Below are 20,463 nucleotides of genomic sequence, written 5' to 3'. Positions count from 1 at the left end.
ATGACTCAAATTCGACACAACCATTTGAGTGAGCTGCCACTGGAGGTGCAACAGATTACAATTCTGATCATTAGAATGAGGCTCGAGGATCAATGTAGGGCAGTCATAGAATCATATGGCTAATGCAGATAAAAATGGACCATAATGAATTTAGCATTCCCAAGAAGTGCTACAGATCAATATTATCACTGACTGACTTATCTCAGTGTGGTTTGGGAAATTTTGTGGAAGTTATCTGTTCAACATCTTTATTGAAGCATTGATAGCTACCATTCTTAGAAGCTCTTCCTTGCATCTTGAAAATCAGCCGAAATCAGACCTTGAACTTCATCAACGTCATTTGCTCGAGCCACAGTTGCTTGGCCATCTAGATGCAATTTGCAGGTTTTGAGGCCACCAGTTTGGGCCACCTGCAACATTGGCAGCAGCAATGCTCAAGTAGAATGGGAGACTGGGAGGGAACAGAGGCAGAGAATGCATGCTGGCAGTGGCCTGCAGTTGAACATTATGGTAAGTTGAAATTTAAAATCTTATCTCTTTGTTGTTAGACTCCATTGGTCTCTTCTAGGACCACTGGTTAGGCCACAGAAGATCCTGAACACCTGAAGGAAATAAGGCTTTTCTGCCCATTTCTGTTGGATTTTGTTTTTGGGGTTGCGGAACAGTTATGAAGCCCCTCAGTAGAGTATGTAAGGTGCCTAAGAATAATCTTTATTAGTGTCATAAGTAGGCTTACATTAACACTGCAATGAAGGTACTGTGAAAATCCTCTAGTCGCCACACTCCAGCGCCTGTTCGAGTACACAGAGGGAAAATTCAGAATGTCCAATTCACCTAACCACACATCTTTCAGGACTTGTAGGAGGAAACCGAAGTGCCCGGAGGAAACCCATGCCGACAAGGGGAGAACGTGCATACACTGTACAGGCAGTGACCCAAGCCGGAATCGTACCTGGGTCCCTGGCGCTGTGAAACAATAGTGCTAACCACTGTGCTACCTTTTCCAGATGAACCAATACAGCATTGAATGTACTTTAGGCACCATTCAGGTGTGGGTCATAACCATGTAAGATTTGTAAATGAATGTAGACACTGTAGGTCGATGATGGTTTACTATAAATGCATTTTGCTTTGTAAACTGAGATTTAAATACATATATATCATTTAATTATGTGCTGTAACCCTCACGAGAATCACAGTGTGTGGACTGTCAAGTTCCCCGTGACCCTGGAAGAATACCAGCTTCCCATAAGAGGGCGGGGCTTTCCTTTAACGAGGGAAGCCAACCGGGCATAAAAACCCCGACGTGGATGTGCATCGGGAAGGCGGTCCTTCCGGGAGTGGAGTTGATTATTGTAGTTTATCACTGTAGCGCACAATGACTTACGAGAGAGACGAGAAGTGATGAAGTCGATTCAGGCTTTATTAAGCGAGACTTGTCCCCAGCAGTTCAGCAACAGAATGAAGCGGCGGGGAGAAGCGCGGGTTCTTATACTCCGCCTTCAGGGCGGAGCCAGGAGTCAGCAGCCAACCAGGACCCGGGATCTGTCAGCCAATAGCATCACGGCTTCACAGTCCCACATGACCCCTAATACATACCACCACATTCACCCCTTGTTAAAAAGGAACCCGGCGGGGTGGTGGTTCGCATGGTGGTAGGGGTTTACAAGGCTGGCCCTGGAAGGAAAATTTCGGACATGTTACTACAGTTTTAGCCCTACAATGGGCTATGTACAAGGTTTGTGAAACTATTTACAATATTAGCAAGAGAAAATTTTTTTTTTTGTTACAATACAACAACATTCTTGGTGTCACGTGGATGCCACGAGTCGAGCGGGCGGTCTGGTCTTCCTCGTCGATCGCCTCAGCCCCGGTGGTGGTGCAGGTGCTTGTTCAGGCGTTGTCGTCTCCGGGAGCGTTTCGGTGTTTGTTCCTGTTTCACTCCTGGGTGGGCACGGGAGGAGGACCGATCCTCCATGGAAGGGGGCGGTCGCGGGGTGCGCCGGTGGTAGGGAGGGGATGATCGGTGTTGGGGGGGTGTGTGTGTTGCCGGCGGGCGCCAGGTCCCGCAGGGAGACCGTGTCCTGTCGGCCGTCGGGGTACGCCACGTAGGCGTACTGCGGGTTCGCGTGGAGAAGGTGAACCCTCTCGACCAACGGGTCCGATTTGTGCGCCTGCACATGTTTCCGGAGCAAGCTGGGTCCTGGGGCCGCCAGCCAGGTCGGCAGCGACGTTCCGGAGGAGGACTTCCTGGGGAAGACAAGGAGGCGCTCATGAGGCGTTTGGTTAGTGGTGGTACACAGCAGCGACCGGATGGAGTGGAGAGCATCCGGGAGTACCTCCTGCCACCGGGAAACTGGGAGATCCCTGGACCTTAGGGCCAGCAGGACGGTCTTCCAGACCGTGCCGTTCTCCCTCTCTACTTGCCCGTTCCCCCGGGGTTGTAGCTGGTCGTCCTGCTCGAGGCTATGCCCTTGCTGAGCAGGAACTGGCGCAGCTCGTCACTCATGAAGGAGGACCCCCTTCGCTATGGATATACGCGGGGCAACCAAACCGTGTGAATATGGTGCCAAGGGCTTTAATGACTGTGGCCGCTGTCATGTCGCAGGGGATGGCGAAGGGGAAACGAGAGTACTCGTCCACCACGTTTAGGAAGTATGCGTTGCGGTCAGTGGAGGGGAGGGGCCCTTTGAAATCCAAACTGAGGCGTTCAAAGGGGCGGGAAGCCCTGATCAGGTGCGCTCTATCCGGCCTGAAAAAGTGCGGTTTGCACTCTGCGCAGATGTGGCAGTTCCTGGTGACTGTACGGACCTTCTCCACAGAGTAGGGGAGGTTGCGGGACTTTATGAAATGGTAGAATCGAGTGACCCCCGGGTGGCAGAGGTCCTCGTGGAGGGCTTGGAGACGGTCTATTTGTGCATTGGCACATGTGCCGCGGGATAGGGCATCGGACGGCTCGTTCAGCTTTCCGGGACGGTACAAGATCTCATAGTTGAAGGTGGAGAGCTCGATCCTCCACCTTAAGATCTTGTCATTTTTAATTTTCCCCCGCTGTGCATTATCGAACATGAAGGCTATCGACCGTTGGTCGGTGAGGAGAGTGAATCTCCTGCCGGCCAGGTAATGCCTCCAATGTCGCACAGCTTCCACTATGGCTTGGGCATCCTTTTCCACTGAGGAGTGGCGGATTTCTGAGGCGTGGAGGGTCCGGGAGAAAAAGGCCACGGGTCTGCCCGTTTGGTTAAGGGTGGCCGCCAGAGCTACGTCGGATGCGTCGCTCTCGACCTGGAAGGGGAGGGACTCGTCGATGGCGCGCATCGTGGCCTTTGCGATATCCGCTTTGATGCGGCTGAAGGCCTGGCGAGCCTCTGTCGACGGGGAAGGTAGTGGTCTGTATTAGCGGGCGGGCCTTGTCTGCATACTGGGGGACCCACTGGGCGTAATATGAAAAGAAACCCAGGCAACGTTTCAGGGCTTTGGAGCAGTGGGGGAGGGGAAATTCCGTAAGGGGGCGCATGCGTTCGGGGTCGGGGCCTATTATCCCATTGCGCACTACGTATCCCAGGATGGCCAACCAGTTTGTGCTAAAAACGCACTTTTCCTTGTTGTATGTGAGGTTCAGGGCGTTAGCGGTCTGGAGGAATTTTTGGAGGTTGGCGTCGTGGTCCTGCTGATCGTGGCCGCAGATGGTTACGTTGTCGAGATACGGGAACGTGGCCTGCAACCTGTGCTGGTCAACCATTCGGTCCATCTCCCGTTGGAAGACCGAGACCCCATTTGTGACACCAAATGGGACCCTTAGGAAGTGGTATAGACGCCCGTCTGCCTCGAAGGCTGTGTACTTGCGGTCACCTGGGCGGATGGGGAGCTGGTGGTAGGCGGACTTGAGGTCCACGGTGGAGAAAACCTTATACTGGGCAATCCGATTTACCATGTCGGATATGCGGGGGAGAGGGTACGCATCTAGCTGTGTGTACCTGTTGATGGTCTGGCTATAGTCTATGACCATCCTTTGCTTCTCCCCGGTCTTTACTACTACCACCTGTGCTCTCCAGGGACTATTGCTGGCCTGGATTATGCCTTCCTTCAGCAACCGCTGGACTTCAGACCGAATAAATATCCGGTCCTGGGCGCTGTACCGTCTGCTCCTAGTGGCGATGGGTTTGCAATCCGGGGTGAGGTTTGCAAACAAGGACGGCGGTTCAACCTTGAGAGTTGCGAGGCCGCAGATAGTGAGTGGGGGTATTGGGCCGCCGAATTGAAATGTTAGGCTCTGCAGGTTACACTGGAAATCTAATCCCAGTAATGTGGGCGCGCAGAGTTGGGGAAGGACGTAGAGCCTGTAGTTCTTAAACTCCCTCCCTCGCACCGTTAGGTTCGCGATGCAGAACCCTTTGATCTCTACAGAGTGGGATCCTGCAGCTAGGGAAATCTTTTGCGTACTTGGATGGATGGTCAGAAAACAGCGTCTTACCGTGTCTGGGTGAATAAAACTTTCAGTGCTCCCGGAGTCGATCAAGCATGATGTCTCGTGTCCGTTGATCAGCACCGTTGTTGTCGTCGTCTGGAGCGTCCGGGGCCGTGATTGATCCAGAGTCACCGAAGCCAGTCGTGGTAGTAGTGTCGCGCCGTCTTCTTCGGACCCCGTGGAGCAGTCGATGCTGGGGTCCTTTGTTGTCAACCAAGATGGTGGCATCCATGAATCGCACGCGGTCGGGGGCGGACAAAATGGCCGCCCCCATGGATCGCACGTGGTCGGGGGTGGACAAAATGGCCGCCCCCATGAATCGCATGGCTGGGGGGTCACAAGATGGCGGCGCCCATCCTCCCCTCGTGGTGCCCGGGACCCAAAATGGCGGCACCCGCGGGTCGCACATGGGGCGCTGGGGGGGTTGGGGAGCGTTTGGGCTATGCTGGGCTCGTTCTTCTCCGGGGATTGCGGCGACCCCCCGGGACTGGCACACAGCCGCGTAATGGCCCTTCTTGCCGCAGCTTTTACAAATAGCTGCGCGGGCCGGGCAGCGCTGCCGGGGGTGTTTCGCTTGCCCACAGAAATAGCAGCGGGCCCCCCCGGGATGGTCTGGCGCTTTAACCGCGCAAGCCTGCGAGGGGGGGGTTTGTCGCCACGGGGGTCCACGGAGCCCAAGGGGCTGCTGCGCGGTCGGGGCCGTAGGCGCGGGCGTTTTGCGAGGCCACATCTAGGGAAGCTGCAAGGGCCCGTGCCTCTGAGAGTCCTAGCGACTCTCTTTCTAAAAGTTTTTGGCGGATTTGGGGAGAGTTCATACCTGCCACAAAAGCATCGCGAATTAGCATGTCCGTGTGTTCGATCGCGTTCACCGGCGGGCAGCTGCAGCCCCGTCCCAAAATTAGCAGCGCGGCGTAGAATTCTTCTAGCGATTCTCCGGGACTTTGCTGTCTCGTTGCGAGTTGGTGGCGCCCGTAGACCTGGTTCACGGGCCGAACGTAGATGCCCTTCAGTAATGCGAGCGCCGTCGGGAAATCCTCTGCGTCTTCTATGAGAGGGTAAATTTCCGGGCTTACCCTCGAATGCAGGACCTGCATTTTCTGGTCTTCTGTGATACGGCCGGGGGCCGTTCGGAGGTAGCCTTCAAAACATGCTTGCCAGTGTTTAAATACTGCTGCCGAGTTCGCTGCGTGGGGGCTGATCCACAGGCATTCCGGGGCGATCCGGAGCTCCATAGTCTTTTAAGCTCGCTTAATAAATTGTAGCGCACAATGACTTACGAGAGAGACGAGAAGTGATGAAGTCGATTCAGGCTTTATTAAGCGAGACTTGTCCCCAGCAGCTCAGCAACAGAATGAAGCGGCGGGGAGAAGCTCGGGTTCTTATACTCCGCCTTCAGGGCGGAGCCAGGAGTCAGCAGCCAACCAGGACCCGGGATCTGTCAGCCAATAGCATCACGGCTTCACAGTCCCACATGACCCCTAATACATACCACCACAATCACGTGATCAAAACCTTGGTTAGTTTTCATCATCTCTTTGTGGTCGCTCTGTCTGGATCTAACACTAGCGATGAGGATAAAGTGGAGCTGCCGATGGTGCCAATTTCTCAGACTTGGCACACTTTGCATAGACCTCAGGAGGCCGCTTTACCGATGGCAGACATGCCACATACAGGGAAGCTGGAAGTTTTTGATGCAGGTACGGGTGACTGATAACAATATTTGGAGAGTGCAATATTTTTTTCGCACCAATGTCATCATCGGGGATGTGCGATAGATGGTCATCCTCTTCACGGCTTGTGGGGCTGCCACGTACAGCGTGATCAAGAACCTGACGTACCCCAACGCACTGGACACAGGGTACTGGATTCTCCATTTCTGGGACTATGTCCCCACGCCGGCATCAAAACGGTGGAGTTTCACGCCAGAAAAACTGTCGTGAAAGGACCACTAATTGCAAGCCCTGCAGGGGGCTAGCAGGGACCCGGCGTAGATCTCGCATCTTTTGCTGCGGATACAGGACCCCGCACTTCCGTGTCAGAGGCCGCGCATGCGAATGGCGGCGGCCTCCGGCGGCCGCGCCGTGCTCCATGGTGGACATGGACCGCGGCGCTAGACCCAAGGAAGACCCCGATCGGCCCCGCGTCCGACCCTTAACCCTCACTGTCCAAAATGCTGCGCGATAGGCTGGTTTGTGGAACTCAGAGAAAATTATTAGTCGAACCATGGCGAGACCTGAAGAGGGCAATTGAAATAGCTCAACGACGGTACAGAACGGCCCATCGCATTTGTCTCGGGACTCTCGCCGCGACTAAGCAAAATTATGGTCAGATTGAGAAAGAAGGTTTGGCCATGGCGTTTGCGGTTAAAAGGTTCCATCAATACATCTACAGGCATGCTTTTGCAGTATTGACAAATCACAAACCCTTGCTGGGATTGTTCAAAGAGGACAGGGCAATCCCTCCTGTCGCGTCTGCATGGATCCAACTATGGGCTTTACTATAGGCAGCTTATGAGTATGTGTTGCAACACCGCCCCAGGACGAAGATCCCTCATGTGGACACTTTGAGTCAGCTTCCCTTGCTGACCAGCTGCTGACGCCTACTTGCGCCAACGAGGTTGTCGCAACTTTACATTTAATGGACATGTTGCCCATCGCAACATCCCAAATGCATGCTTGGACCCAGATGGACCCCCAGCTAGCCCATGTTTGTACAAGGCCCGACACCACGCTTTGCCTGACAACTTGAAAGTCAACACGACGAAGATTGCGAAACTCAGTATAGAAGCCTTCCATGAGAGATGGCGTGTCGTGGTCCCATTTTGGGGGAATCTCCGTAACGGTGACCCCGGGGTATCTAAGATGAAAATTGAGTATGGTGGCCAGGTGTCGACACTGGAATTGAGAAACTCGCCCTACAGTGTGGCCTGTGCCAGGAGCACTAGAAGCGTCCACCGGCATCTCGCCTCCGTCCTTGGGAGTAGCAAGGTGACCTTGGTCTCGGCTTCACATTGATTTTGCCAGCCCCTTCTGGGGATCGATGATCCTGATCCTGATTGATGCCCACTCAAAATGTATGGACGTTCACTGAATGCTTTCGACAACCTCCAAGGCCACAATTCAAAGGCTCGGACAGATGTTTAGCAGGCATGGCACACCGGAGGTCCTTGTCTCGGACAACGGGACAGCGTTCACCAGCACAGCATTTTAGACCTTACGTACAAATGGGATTCACCACATGTGCACTGCACCATACCACCCAGCATCACGTGGGTTGGCCGAGCGAGCGGTTCAGACATTCAAGCGGCGAGGGGGGGGGGGGGGGGGGGGGGGGAGTGCGGAAACAGGCCACGGGTTCTCTCAAGACGCATCTGGCCTTTTTCCTCTTCTGTTACAGGACTACTCCGCACGCCACCATGGGTGTGGCACCGTCAGGGTTGCTCATGGGGTGGCGCTTATGCACACGCTTGAGCCTCGTGTTGCGGACATTGGTGGGGAGATCTGAAGTGGGCAGAAACGGTCAGAATTGAACTCTGGCAGGCATACACCCTGTGGTGTTTTTTTCCTGGGGATGTGGTGTATGTCCAAAATTTCAGCGTCAGAGTAATGTGGGTTCCGGGTGTTGTAATTAAGCAGATGGGGTAAGTGTCTTACAGAGTTCATGTGCAGGATAGAGAATTGAATCGGCATGTAGATCACCCCCGCAGCCACCCTCTGGCATTGGCCAACCCCCCAATCGGATGAATCGGCACCGTTGTTGCCGTCTCTACCACTGTGGGCACCGGTACCGCCACCACGGGTCCAAGAACCCCAGGACATTGAAATGTTTGATGCGGAGGAGTCAGATTTCAACTCCGACATGGAGACCAACTATCTGTAGAAAAGGCTGATGTGAACCAACCAGTTCTTTCTCCAGAGGGGACAATGGCCTGGAAGCATTGTTTGATGTGAAGCCAGGAGTCCCCTAGAAAAGCTGTGAATAAGATATTGCTAACTGCAAAGAACTGGTATTTATTGCATATTTCATATTTGTTCCCGATATAAATAAACAGTAATTGTGTTTAAATGTACAAAACTGGTGACTTTAACTATTGGACAGCCAAGGACCAAAGATTTTAGATATTTTAAAAAGAATTATTGGTTAATTCACTTGCGTTATGACTCCGGAACAAGTGGGGTTGTAATTAACTGCACAACTGCCCAGGGTGTCATAACAACCTTCACCACATGGACAGATTGACATCCAATAACAATCCTGGAACTCTCTTCCTAACAGCACTGTGGGTGTACATACACAACATGGATTGACTGATGTCCGAAAACAATCCTGGAATTCCCTCCCTAACAGCACTGTGAGTGCACCTACACCACATGGACTGACTGATGTCTGATAACAATCCTGAAACCCTCTTCCTAACAGCACTGTGAGTGTACATACACAACATGGATTGACTGATGTCTGATAACAATCCTGGAACTCCCTCCCTAACAGCACTGTGAGTGCACCTACACCACATGGACTGACTGATGTCTGATAACAATCCTGGAACCCTCTTCCTAACAGCACTGAAGATGTGCTGGGACCACATGTGCTGACTGATGTCCAATATCAATCCTGGAACTCTCTTCCTAACAGCACTGTGGGTATGCCTACACCACAGGGAGTGACTAATATCCAATAATAATCTTGGAACTCCCTTCCTAACAGATTTGTGGGTGTAGCTACACCACATCTACTGACTGATGGCCAATAACAATCCTGGAACTCCCTCCCTAACATCACTGTGGGTGCACCTACACAACATGGACTAACTGATGTCCAATAATAATACACAGTAGCACAGTGATTAGCATTGTTGCTTCACAGCACCAGGTTTCCCGGGTTCGCTTCGCGGCTTGGGTTACTGTCTGTGCGAAGTCTGCACGTTCTCCCTGTGTCTGCGTGGGTTTCCTCCGGACGCTCTGGTTTCCTCCCACAGTCATGAAAGATGTGCTGTTAGGTGACTTGGACATTCTGAATTCTCTCTCTGTGTACCCGAACAGGAGCCGTAGGGTGGTGACTGGAGGCTTTTCACAGTCACTTCATTGCAGTGTTAATGTAAGTCTACTTGTGACAATAATAAAGATTATTATTATAACAATTCTAGACTCTCTGCTGACAGCACTGTGAGTGAATCTACACCACTCGGGCTGACTAATGTCCAATAACAATCCTGTAAATCTCTTATCAGTAGAACATCTCCTGGAATTTGAATATTTCTTTTCATTTCATATTGAACAATTGTGTGTATGTTTTCAGCTTTGGCAATGTAATTTGCATTTATTTTTTTAAAGTAATTGTTCAAAAGTAAAAATTGCATTTCTTACTCCTTAAAAAATTTAAGTTATGAAAACTAATAATTCAATACAATGCTGAAATGTTGTTATTTCATGCATAATATATCTCGTAATAATATTGAGGGTTTATTTTTAGAATGGATACATTTTCCAAAGAAGACTCTTGACACCACCAGTCTTTCTTAAGCAACAGCAATATGCACAGTGTCTGACCAAACAGATTCAAGAGAAAAAGCAAAGAGAAGAAAAAAAGAAACAGGATGATGAGTTTTTGGATCGCTTGGAACAAGTGCAGTTGGCTGAAGAGTATGTTATTTTCAATTTGTTTTTGCGATGTGGGCTATATTGCGTAGCAGTATTTATTGTCTCAATTAAATGGCTGGAGTTATGCATTGCTGTTGACAGGTCCACATGCATCAAATTCTCAGTTGTACCCTCAAGGCAAATGGCCAAGTGATAAGAAAATAAATGGTAGCCTTTTTTTAGTCTTTCACAAGATCATTCCGAAGACCAGTATTTAATACCCATGAGAAGGTGTTGGTGAGCCAGCTTTTTAAACCACCAAAGAATCATAGAATTTACAGTGCAGAAGGAGGCATTCAGCCCATCAAGTCTTCACCGGCCCTTGGAAAGAGCACCCCACTCAAGGCCGTGACTCCACCCCATTCCCGTAACCCAATAACCCGACCTAACCTTTTGGACACTAAGGGGCAATTTAACATGGCCAATCCACCTAACCTGCACATCTTTGGACTGTGGGAGGAAACCAGAGCATTCGGAGGAAACCCACGCACACACGGGGAGAAAGTGCAAACTCCACACAGACAGACACCCGAGGCCAGAAGTGAACCTGGGACCCTGGAGCTGTGAGGCAGCAGTGCTAACCACTGTGCCACTATGCCACCACATATAGTTTGTCATAGTGATCTTGATACGGTTTAGTGACTTGCTCGGCCATTTTAGAGGGCAGTTGAAAGTCAACCATTGCTTTGGGTTTAGAATCACATATAGGCCAGGCCCAGTAAGCAAGCTTTATTCACTGAAGAACATTTGCGTCGGTGGTGATGGAGTGAATGATTAAAGAGGTGAATGGGGTGCCGATCAAGCAGGCTGCTTTAGTCTGGTTGGTGTCGAGCTTCTTGAGTGTTGGAACTGTACTCATCAAGGCAAGTGGTGTGTATTCCATCACACTCCTGACTTGGGCCTTCTCGATGGTTGACAACCTTTGGGGAGTCAGGAGGTGAGTTATACGCTGTAGAATTCTTAGCCTCTGTTCTGCTCTTGTAGCCACTGTATCTATATTGTCACAGATGTGGGAAATGTTCATATTGTCAAATTTATAATTAGTGTTTTTAGCTGTGATTACAAAGGGCGTGGATCATTGATTTTTGCAGTGACAATGTAACCAGGTTTGACAGTTGCCTCTGAAACACCAAACTAGATAGATATAGTTCAGTTTGGTTATAAAGAAATATTTCTCTCCCAAATATTGTCTCAAAATAAGCAAGTAAAACTGTTTTTGGAATTGTTTCTATTTAAATATGTTTGACTCTGATCTTAAAGACTCAAGACTTGAGTCGGAACTTTCCAGCCATTCACACTGGCGGGATCTTCGGGTCCCGCCTACTGTGCACCCCGCTACAGGGTTCCCGGCGGCGAGAGGTGCATTCAATGGGAAACTCCCACATTGACAATGCTGGGACCAGAAGATCCCGCCGGCCAATGGCAGGCCGTCTCCATCACTGTAAAACAAAACCCCGCCGAGGTCACACGTAGGCAGCCATTCTGCACTGGCCATTAATTCCACATAGAACATAGAACATTATAGCGTGGTACAAAATGTTACCACCTTTTCTGGCTATACTCCTTCTGAACTACGTATGTCCTTATCTCTCGCCATTACGGTAACACAGTGGGTAGCACTGGTGCTTCACAACTCCTGGGTCCAAGGTTCGATTTCTGGCTTGGCTCACTGTCTGTGTGGAGTCTGCACGTTCTCCCCGTGTCTGCGTGGGTTTCCTCCAGGTGCGCCGGTTTCCTCCCACAAGTCCCTAAAGACGTGCCTGTTCGGTAATTTGGACATTCTGAATTCTCCCTCTGTGTACCCGAACAGGTGCCAGAATGTGGTGACTAAGGCCTTTTCACAGCAACTTCATTGCAGTGTGAATGCAAGCCGACTTGTGACAACAAAGATTATTGAAATTGATTGTCATACATGTCACAAATGTCCTGGTAATATGCTCAAAAGATGTTTTGATAGGGAAGAAAAGCAGGAGTATATATTAGTAGTTATAACTCAGGGGGAAGAGATAAATCCAGAGGATTCTGAATTATACATTCCTCAAATTATTTGGATACTGAGGAAGTAATACGAAATTGGGATACATTACTGAGTTACCTTCCAGAGGAAAATCAGAGACACCTGAAAGAGCTATTACAATCACATAGAGATATATGCGTGAACAAACTAGGAAGTACGAATGTGATCATACACGATGTAGATGTAGGAAGTTCTATTCCAATTAAGGAACAGCTATATAGACTGAATTGACTCAGCTACAGCCAATCACCACTTCCGGAATTCTGGACCTTTTCATATTTTCACTGGTGATTGGTCAAGCATTTCAGAATGTTCTGGAGAACAGGCAAGCTCCATTTTGTAAAGTAGTTTCAGTTTTGGGGCTTGTACCTGGAAGGCAGCACAAAGCAGATCTCTCTCTCAGCTCTCAACTTGGTGATTTAAACTAGCTCCCGTCAGGCCTGTGGAAGTCCCTCCTGTTTAAAAGCCTGCAGGCAGTAGTCAAGTCTGTGGAGAGGGCTGGTGATGTAAAGCCAGAGGCATTGAATGAATACTTTTCTTCAGTGTTCACCAAGGAGAGGGGCTATGTTTTTGAGGATGAGAGTGTGATACAGGTGGGTAGGCTGGAGGAGGTAGATGTTCTGAGGGAAGATGTATTAGCAATTGTGAAAAACCTGAGGGTTGACAAGTCCCCTGGGCCAGATGGGATATATCCTATGATTCTTTGGGAGGTAAGGGATGAGATTGCAGAGCCTTTGGCTTTGATATTTGGGTCCTCACTGTCCATGGGGATTGTGCTAGAGGACTGGAGAGTGGCGAATGTTCTATATATGTCTATGTTCTATATATAGTCAAAACCAAGGAGCAGATGGTACACAAACACGTTGTTCCTCTGTTCAAGAAAGGGAATAGGAATGACCCTGGTAATTATAGGCCGGTTAGTTTTACTTCGGTGGTCGGTAAGTTAATGGAAAAGGTCCTAAGGGATAGGATTAATGACAATTTGGAAAGATGCAGCTTAATCCGGGATAGTCAACACGGATTTATGAATGGTAAGTCTTGCCTCACAAATTTGATTGAATTCTTTCAGGAGGTAACTAAGTGTGTAGATGAAGGTAGAGCAGTTGATGTCGTATACATGGATTTCAGTAAGGCGTTTGATAAGGCTTCCCATGGTCGGCTCGTGAAGAAAGTAAGGAGGTGTGGGATAGAGGGAAATTTGGACAATTGGATAAGTAACTGGCTATCACATAGAAGACAGAGAGTGGTGGTGGATGGAAAATTTTCAGACTGGAGACCAGTTACCAGCGGTGTACCAAAGGGATCAGTGCTGGGTCCTCTGCTATTTGTGATTTTTATAAATGACTTGGAGGAGGGGGCTGAAGTATGGGTCAGTAAATTTGCTGATGACACCAAGATTGGTGGAATAGTGGATGAGGTGGAGGGCTGTTGTAGGCTGCAAAGAGACAGTGATAGGATGCAGAGCTGGGCCGAAAAATGGCAGATGGAGTTTAACCCTGATAAGTGCGAGGTGATTCATTTTGGTAGGACAAATTTGAATGCAGACTACAGGGTCAGCAGCAGGGTTCTGAGGAATGTGGAGGAACAGAGAGATCTTGGGGTTCATGCCCACAGATCTCTGAAGGTTGCCACTCAAGTGGATAGAGCCATGAAGAAGGCCTATAATGTGTTAGCATTTATTAACAGGGGGCTTGAGTTTAAGAGCAACTGTACAGGACCCTGGTGAGACTACATTTGGAGTATTGTGTGCAGTTCTGGTCACCTCACTATAGGAGGGATGTGGAAGCATTGGAAAGGGTGCAAAGGAGATTTACCAGAATGCTGCCTGGTTTGGAGGGTAGGTCTTATGAGGAAAGGTTGAGGGAGCTAGGGCTTTTCTCTTTGGAGCGGGGGAGGATGAGAGGCGACTTAATAGAGGTTTATAAGATGATGAGGGGGATAGATAGAGTGGACGTTCAGAGGCTATTTCCTCGGGTGGATGTAGCTGTTACAAGGGGGCATAACTATAAGGTTGGAGATACTGGAGGGATGTACGAGGTAGGTTCTTTACTCTGAGAATGGTTAGGGTGTGGAATGGACTGCCTGCTGTGATAGTGGAGTCGGACACTTTAGGAACTTTCAAGCGGTTATTGGATAGGCACATGGAGCACACCAGAATGACAGGGAGTGGGATAGCTTGATCTTGGTTTTGGACATAGCTCGGCACAACATTGAGGGCCGAAGGGCCTGTTCTGTGCTGTACTGTTGTATGTTCTATGTTCTATATAAAGTCAAAACCAAGGAGCAGATGGTACACAAACACGTGGACCATCTCAAAGGCAGGGAACCAGCACTGAAGCCTGCCCCACCAGATAAATCAGCCCCTCATCCCTCTTGCTCATAATCCAGGAGCCAGCGAGCAGTACTCCCCAAGGACCAGGACACTGATATGCGTGAGACAGAGGATTGCGGGTTAATCATGGAGACAGCAACATCCATAATTTTGGATGACAGTTTAGTCAGGGAGAGACCGGCGCCAGGATCCCCCAGATAATCGGCGTGGAAGCGATGCTCCCCGACAGATTTCACCCGTCCGACCTAGCCATGCTACCATTGGAAATACAGCCGCGGGCAAAGCAGTGAAGGAAACCTTGCCCTCCTCCAATGACTGAGGCACCTATGGATTTGGGGGAGAGGGGATGTAATAGCCCTTATGTGACCCACGGGGATGGCCCCATTGATCTCTCCATGGGACTAGTGGAATACAAGCTCCCCCGCTGAGGGTCGGAGGCCTAGAAGCTAGGGCTCATGAATCTTGTACTAAAAGCCGGCCCAGATTGGGACCGGGCAGCTTGGTAGTCCCAGCTGGGACTTAAGTGCTGTGTGCCGCGTTGTGGCCTTTACTTTTGTTTACCACAATAAACCCTCTTTGTGTAACCTTCTTAGGACTCCTGAAGATATTATAGATATATGCATTTCTTCTGCACAAAATTTCTCTCATTTCACCTTCCATACTGAAGGAGCACAGCAATCACTTTGACAGGGGAAGAGATTGATTTTGTTGTGTTGGAGGCCTAATCTAGAGGAAATTCTGGAGAAATTGGCTTTTTGCTACTAAGTTGGCTGAGATGTGACCTATAGAGAATACTAACATCTTTGGAGAAGATGCTTATGGGAGAAACCAATGCCTCTGTCTCCGATTTTAACAATCGCAAATCTGGACAATGAAGCCAGCTTTTGATATTGCTGGTTCATTTTGTGTTCAAGGGGAGGCGTGATGGATGTGAGACGTTTTTATGTTTAAAAGTTTGTATTTAGTATTTTTGCTGTGTTTCACCACCCCGACTTGGAAATATATTGCCTTTCCTTCACTGTCACTGGGTCAAAATTCTGGAACTCCCTAACGACACTGTGTGTGTACCAACACCTCAGGGACTGCAGCAGTTCAAGAAGGCAACTCACCACCACCTTCTGAAAGGCAACTAGGAATGGGCAGTAAACCCTGACCTAGCCAGCAACACCCACATCCCGTAAATGAATTAAAGAAAATATGAGTTTGCTTAATCGGAATTATAAATATATATATCTATAGGTTTGCTTAGTTGGAATTATATAGAGGCAGGGTTAGAAAGCACGTAAAATGTTGTAACTGAGAAAGGTAAGCTATTCCTTTGTTGCTATTGTATTTAATTATGTGTTTAAATTAAAGTTTATGATACCATAAAAGCTCTCTGCTGTCAGTGTTATCACTCCTGTCCAAAGATGTGCAGGTTGATGAATTGGTTATTCTAAATTGGCCCTAGGTGGGGTTACGGGGATAGTGTGAGGTTTGGGCCTAGATGGGGTGCCTTTTCAGAGGGTTGGTGTAGACTCGATGGGCCAAATGGCCTCCCTCTGCAGGGATTCTATGATTCTAGGAAGTGCCATTCCATCTGGTCCCCATTTGTGCAGACCAACACTGAACTGCGCTCGCCCGAGATCTCAGAGGTGAGAGGGTTAGATCCCACCCCTTGGGTGGATCATGGGAATGCATATTGGAGTGTAACTAGCTGGCTCACTCTAATAATCAGATTTGCAAAATAATGGGCGGGATTCAGATTGCGACATCTCGCGTGATCGCTTTAGGTCTCAGGTGGTGTGGTTTGTCTGGTAGATCTCGGAAAAGGGATCTCCCGTCATCTATCGGCCGCACCACGTTGCCTTTCGGGAGCAACGCAACAGGTAGATTGCACCCTATGATTCTATGAGTCTCAACTTCAGGTAACAGAGAGGGACGATATCAACTGCTTTCCTTCCAAAAGCCTTCCACACTGCTTGATCTCCCTCTATCTTCTCATTTAAAAGTTCACGAAAAGTAACTTTTGACCATGGGCAGGACTCTCCAGTCTGCCAGCCACGTGTTTCCCGGTGGCGCACCGTTTGGTGGCGGCAGGATTCTATCCTTCCGCTGCCTGTCATTGGGATTTCCCATTGAAACCACCCACACCACCGTGAAACCTGCTTGTGTGGATGCGTGGGTTTCCTCCGGGTGCTCCGGTTTCCTCCCACAAGTCCCGAAAGACGTGCTTTGTTAGGTGAATTGGTCATTCTGAATTCTCCCTCAGTGTACCCGAACAGGTGCCGGAGTGTGGCGACTAGGGATTTTCGCAGTAACTTCATTGCAGTGTTAATGTAAAACTTGTGACACTAATAAAGGTTATTATTATTGCCAGCGGGAATATTGAATCCTGACGACCGGAGAATTCTGGTTTGTGTCTTTAGTAAGCTTTCCTTACTCTTGTTTGGTGTCTCTTCTTTCCTGCAATGCACCCTGAGAACTAGGTAATAGAATGCTATATTTATCAATGCATTTACATTTTGAATGGAATTCTCAGAGTTTTATGAACTATTTAAATCAACATGTTGTTTTATGATGAATTAAAACGTGGTCCAAAATAGTTTTTTTTAAGGAGTATCTTTTGTTTCACAGTCTTGCTGTCCAGAGACAACACTTTCAGAAGGAGAAACAGGAACAAACAGAGGCCTATAAGAAAGCACTAGATTTTCAGGTAATGAATCGTGAAATATGTGCATTCCTATCTGGAGCAAAGTAAAAACTTGTATATGATCTGTCCATACATTAATGGAAGATGATTTGAAGGGGCTAGTAAAAAAGATTAGAAAAAATGGCATCTAACTCACTGAAAAATATACCTATCTCTGGACACAGTGGGCGGAATTCTCTGATAACGGGGACATCTCCCCACGCCCGCGAGAAAATGGACGCGAATCACTGTGGACTTTCCTGGAGAAAGTCCAGAGTGATTCTCCATTTTGCAGGGGGTTAGCAGGGCCCCGGAGTGCTCCTCGCAACTCTGGCTGCCGATACGGGGCCCTGCGCTTCTGGCTGAGGGTCCACGCATGCGTGCGGCGGCCGCCCGCGCAACATGGCAGATCCACACCACGGGCTTGCCCCGACAGTATAGGCCCCCCCTGAGATAGCGCGCGCCCGTCGATTGGTGACCCCCGATCGCAAGCAAGGCCGTTCTGGAGGCCCCCCCCCCGGTGACGGATCCCCCTGCCCCCAACCAGGGTGGCCACGGACTGAGTCCGTAGCTGCCACTCCGAGCTCCCGCTGGGTGGAACTATGAGTTAACCACGCCAATTGCGTTAAAGCTCAAGATGGTCTTATTTGCTCCACTTAATAAGTCACAATATTCAAAAATGGAAAGAGCTTGATGATCTGAACCTGAAAAAGCATTCTATCCAGTTTATCTAAACATCCACCATAAATTGATGGTTCAAACTCAATGACTCAGTTGATGCAATGTTAAAAGTTACTTTAGCTGAATCCCCACCAATCACACAGCACCCTTTTGCACTGATGGGGATCCTCCAACTAAAAGCAAAATTTACTGCCTGGTGTTTACACCATTATTGCCACTTCTGCTGCAACCATGCTGATGCTCCCATCAAACCCATATTCTGTCTGGCCTGAACAACTTGATGTTGCCACTGGGCGCCAAAAGCAAAATGTATTCAATAGCTAACATAATCATACCTCCTGATCAGCACAAAGCTTTACCAAAATATAAATTGAACAAAGACATGGTCAAACACAATCGACGAATCCAGTACAGGAATGAGCTGACCTTTGTATGACAATATGAGGTCAACCTATTTAAATATTTTTCTGACACTGTGGATATATCTGTGAAGCATGGGGTGGAGGAAATAGGAAAATTGGAATTTCTGGTGATGCATGTAGAGGGGGAGCGTGCACACGGAGGCTCTCCTTAATAAAAACGTATTTTTCAGTGCAACAAACAACTTAACCTTTGGAAAAAAACTGACAATTTGCATAAGGCACTCACCTTATAAAGATGCCCAGAAAAGATAGAAGCAAGAAGGCTGTAGTCAGTCTTCAGACTCCAAGAAATCGCAGGACTCCTCAAACAGTAAGATGGCGGGGCGTCTCTCCTTTTCTCTTACCGACCACGCCACTGACGGCCGACGATCTCAGTCGCATAGTGGCAATACAGTTGGAAAAACATCATCAGAGTCTGGCAATAGACCTAAAAAGATCGTTTGATGAGGCTCTGGCCCACGTCAATTTAAAGTTCGAAAAGATGAGTAAGACCATCGAGGGACGTGGTGCCACGCTGAAAGACATTGAAAGGGGCCTAACAGATCATAGCGATCGTGTCACTTTTTTGGAAGCTGACCTAACCTCAGTGGTTGAGAGCAACAAAATTCTAAAGGTCAAAATAAATGATCTTGAAAACCGGTCTAGAAGGCAAACGTCCACATCGTAGGACTGCCGGAGGGGATGGCTGGCCACCACCTTACTGATTACTTTGCATGCATGTTGTATAAGATGGTGGGTGAGGGTGTCTTCTCATCCCCACCAAAGTTAGACTGGGCTCATAGTTCTCTGCAGCCAATGCCTCAAGCTGGAGAACTACCTTGTAATGTCATCATTTGTTTTCACAGCTTTAAAGAAAAAGAATAGGTTAGTCGCTTGGCTAGGAAGCATCAGGATATAAAGTGGGAGGGGGCCATTCCATCCAACTTTGTCAGGATCGGAATGCAGACCTGGCAAAAAAAAGAGCTGCCTTGAACGGGGTAAAAACAATCTTATACAAAAAAGGAATCAGATTTGAAATGCTCTACGCAACTGATATCTGAGTGAATGTCGGGGAAAAAGACGAGGCTGGATTCTCTGCCAATTTCACACCGACATCGGGCCCAGCGCCAATCCGGCGATTCTCCAGGACCCGAGAATCGGGATGTTCGCGGAGTACTCCGCGTGGCTGGGAGCCCATTGTCAGAGGCCTGCCCACCGATCTTCTGCTCCCGTCCACCCGAGTTCCTGACGGCGTGGTTCTAACCACCTATTGCTGGTCGGCATGCTCGCATGGCGGCTGCGGACTCAGTCCGTGGCAGCTCTGTTGGGGGACACCGGGGGGGGGGGGTGGCTTATAAGCGGCCGACGGACAGATCAGCACGGTCGGATCTTCGGCCGCGTGGCCGATTGGGGGTTCTACATTTTTAATCTGCCTCCGCGGTCCAAGTCCGCCATGGCGCTCAGTGCGGCCGCTGGAGGCAGCTGCCGTGCGCATGTGCGGACTCAAAACCGGATGTGCGGGGGCCCGTATCCACAGCTAAAGCTGCGTGAACTACTTTGGGTCCCTGCTAGCCCCCTACAGGTCAGTGAATCAGCTCCACTTTTTCACAGGAATCCTCAGAGTGAAACGCCAACGTTTTTACCCCGGCGTGGGGACATAGTCCCATTTTGGGAGAATCCAGTCCACTGTCTTTTTGATTTGCCAGAGGAAGAAAACTCCTTTGTTCAAAAACTTAACTTGGACTCTGTTTAAGACATGTTCAAGTTCATTCTACTATATGAACTGGTGACCAGTTCCATAGTTCTTGTTTTTATCATGTTTGGGATTTATAGTTGCTATTGGGTTTGATAATTGAATAATATTGTTGCGCTGTAAATTAGACAAGATTTTATTGTAATTTCTAGTGGGGAGTCTCTCTGTTAATGATGAAGTTAGCTAACGGAAGCAGTGATGGAGGGTTTGCTGCAGCTTTTCACAAACAATTTGTGAACATGAGCTTAGATTGTATAATTAGTTAGACTTTGTTAGCTGTGGGTTTAGGGATAGGGTATTGCTTTCTAGTGTTACAAAAGGGCGCTATTGAGGTGGGTAGGGAAGTGAGAGGGGTTTTAATGTAAGTTGGCTGGCGGTGTTTGTGAGTCCTTTCTTGTCAAGTTGTATGACTTGGCTCATTTCTATCTTGCGTGGGTCTCTCCACTTTATCTTCCTGGGATCCCTTGCCTGGTATTCCTCCTTGGAAATGGCTGAGGAACA

The 20,463-nt window shown here is 48.9% G+C and overlaps 1 protein-coding gene across 4 annotated transcripts in view; it reads left to right on the top strand.

Moving 5' to 3' along the window:
• The window catches only part of LOC140391721 (coiled-coil domain-containing protein 81-like), a 252,969-nt gene that overhangs the window by 204,021 nt on the left and 28,485 nt on the right, over positions 1-20,463 (top strand). For all 4 annotated transcript variants that reach the window (XM_072476491.1, XM_072476493.1, XM_072476490.1 and 1 more), the window contains 2 exons: positions 9,941-10,110; positions 17,073-17,151. In XM_072476491.1, the coding sequence (XP_072332592.1) occupies positions 9,941-10,110; positions 17,073-17,151 (249 nt within the window). The remainder of the gene's footprint in view (positions 1-9,940; positions 10,111-17,072; positions 17,152-20,463) is intronic.

The sequence above is a fragment of the Scyliorhinus torazame genome, chromosome 15 (genome assembly GCF_047496885.1).
Source record: "Scyliorhinus torazame isolate Kashiwa2021f chromosome 15, sScyTor2.1, whole genome shotgun sequence".
NCBI classification, from domain to species: domain Eukaryota; kingdom Metazoa; phylum Chordata; class Chondrichthyes; order Carcharhiniformes; family Scyliorhinidae; genus Scyliorhinus; species Scyliorhinus torazame.
Note: the sequence above shows the minus strand (reverse complement) of the source record. Positions and strands in the feature narration are given on the sequence as shown.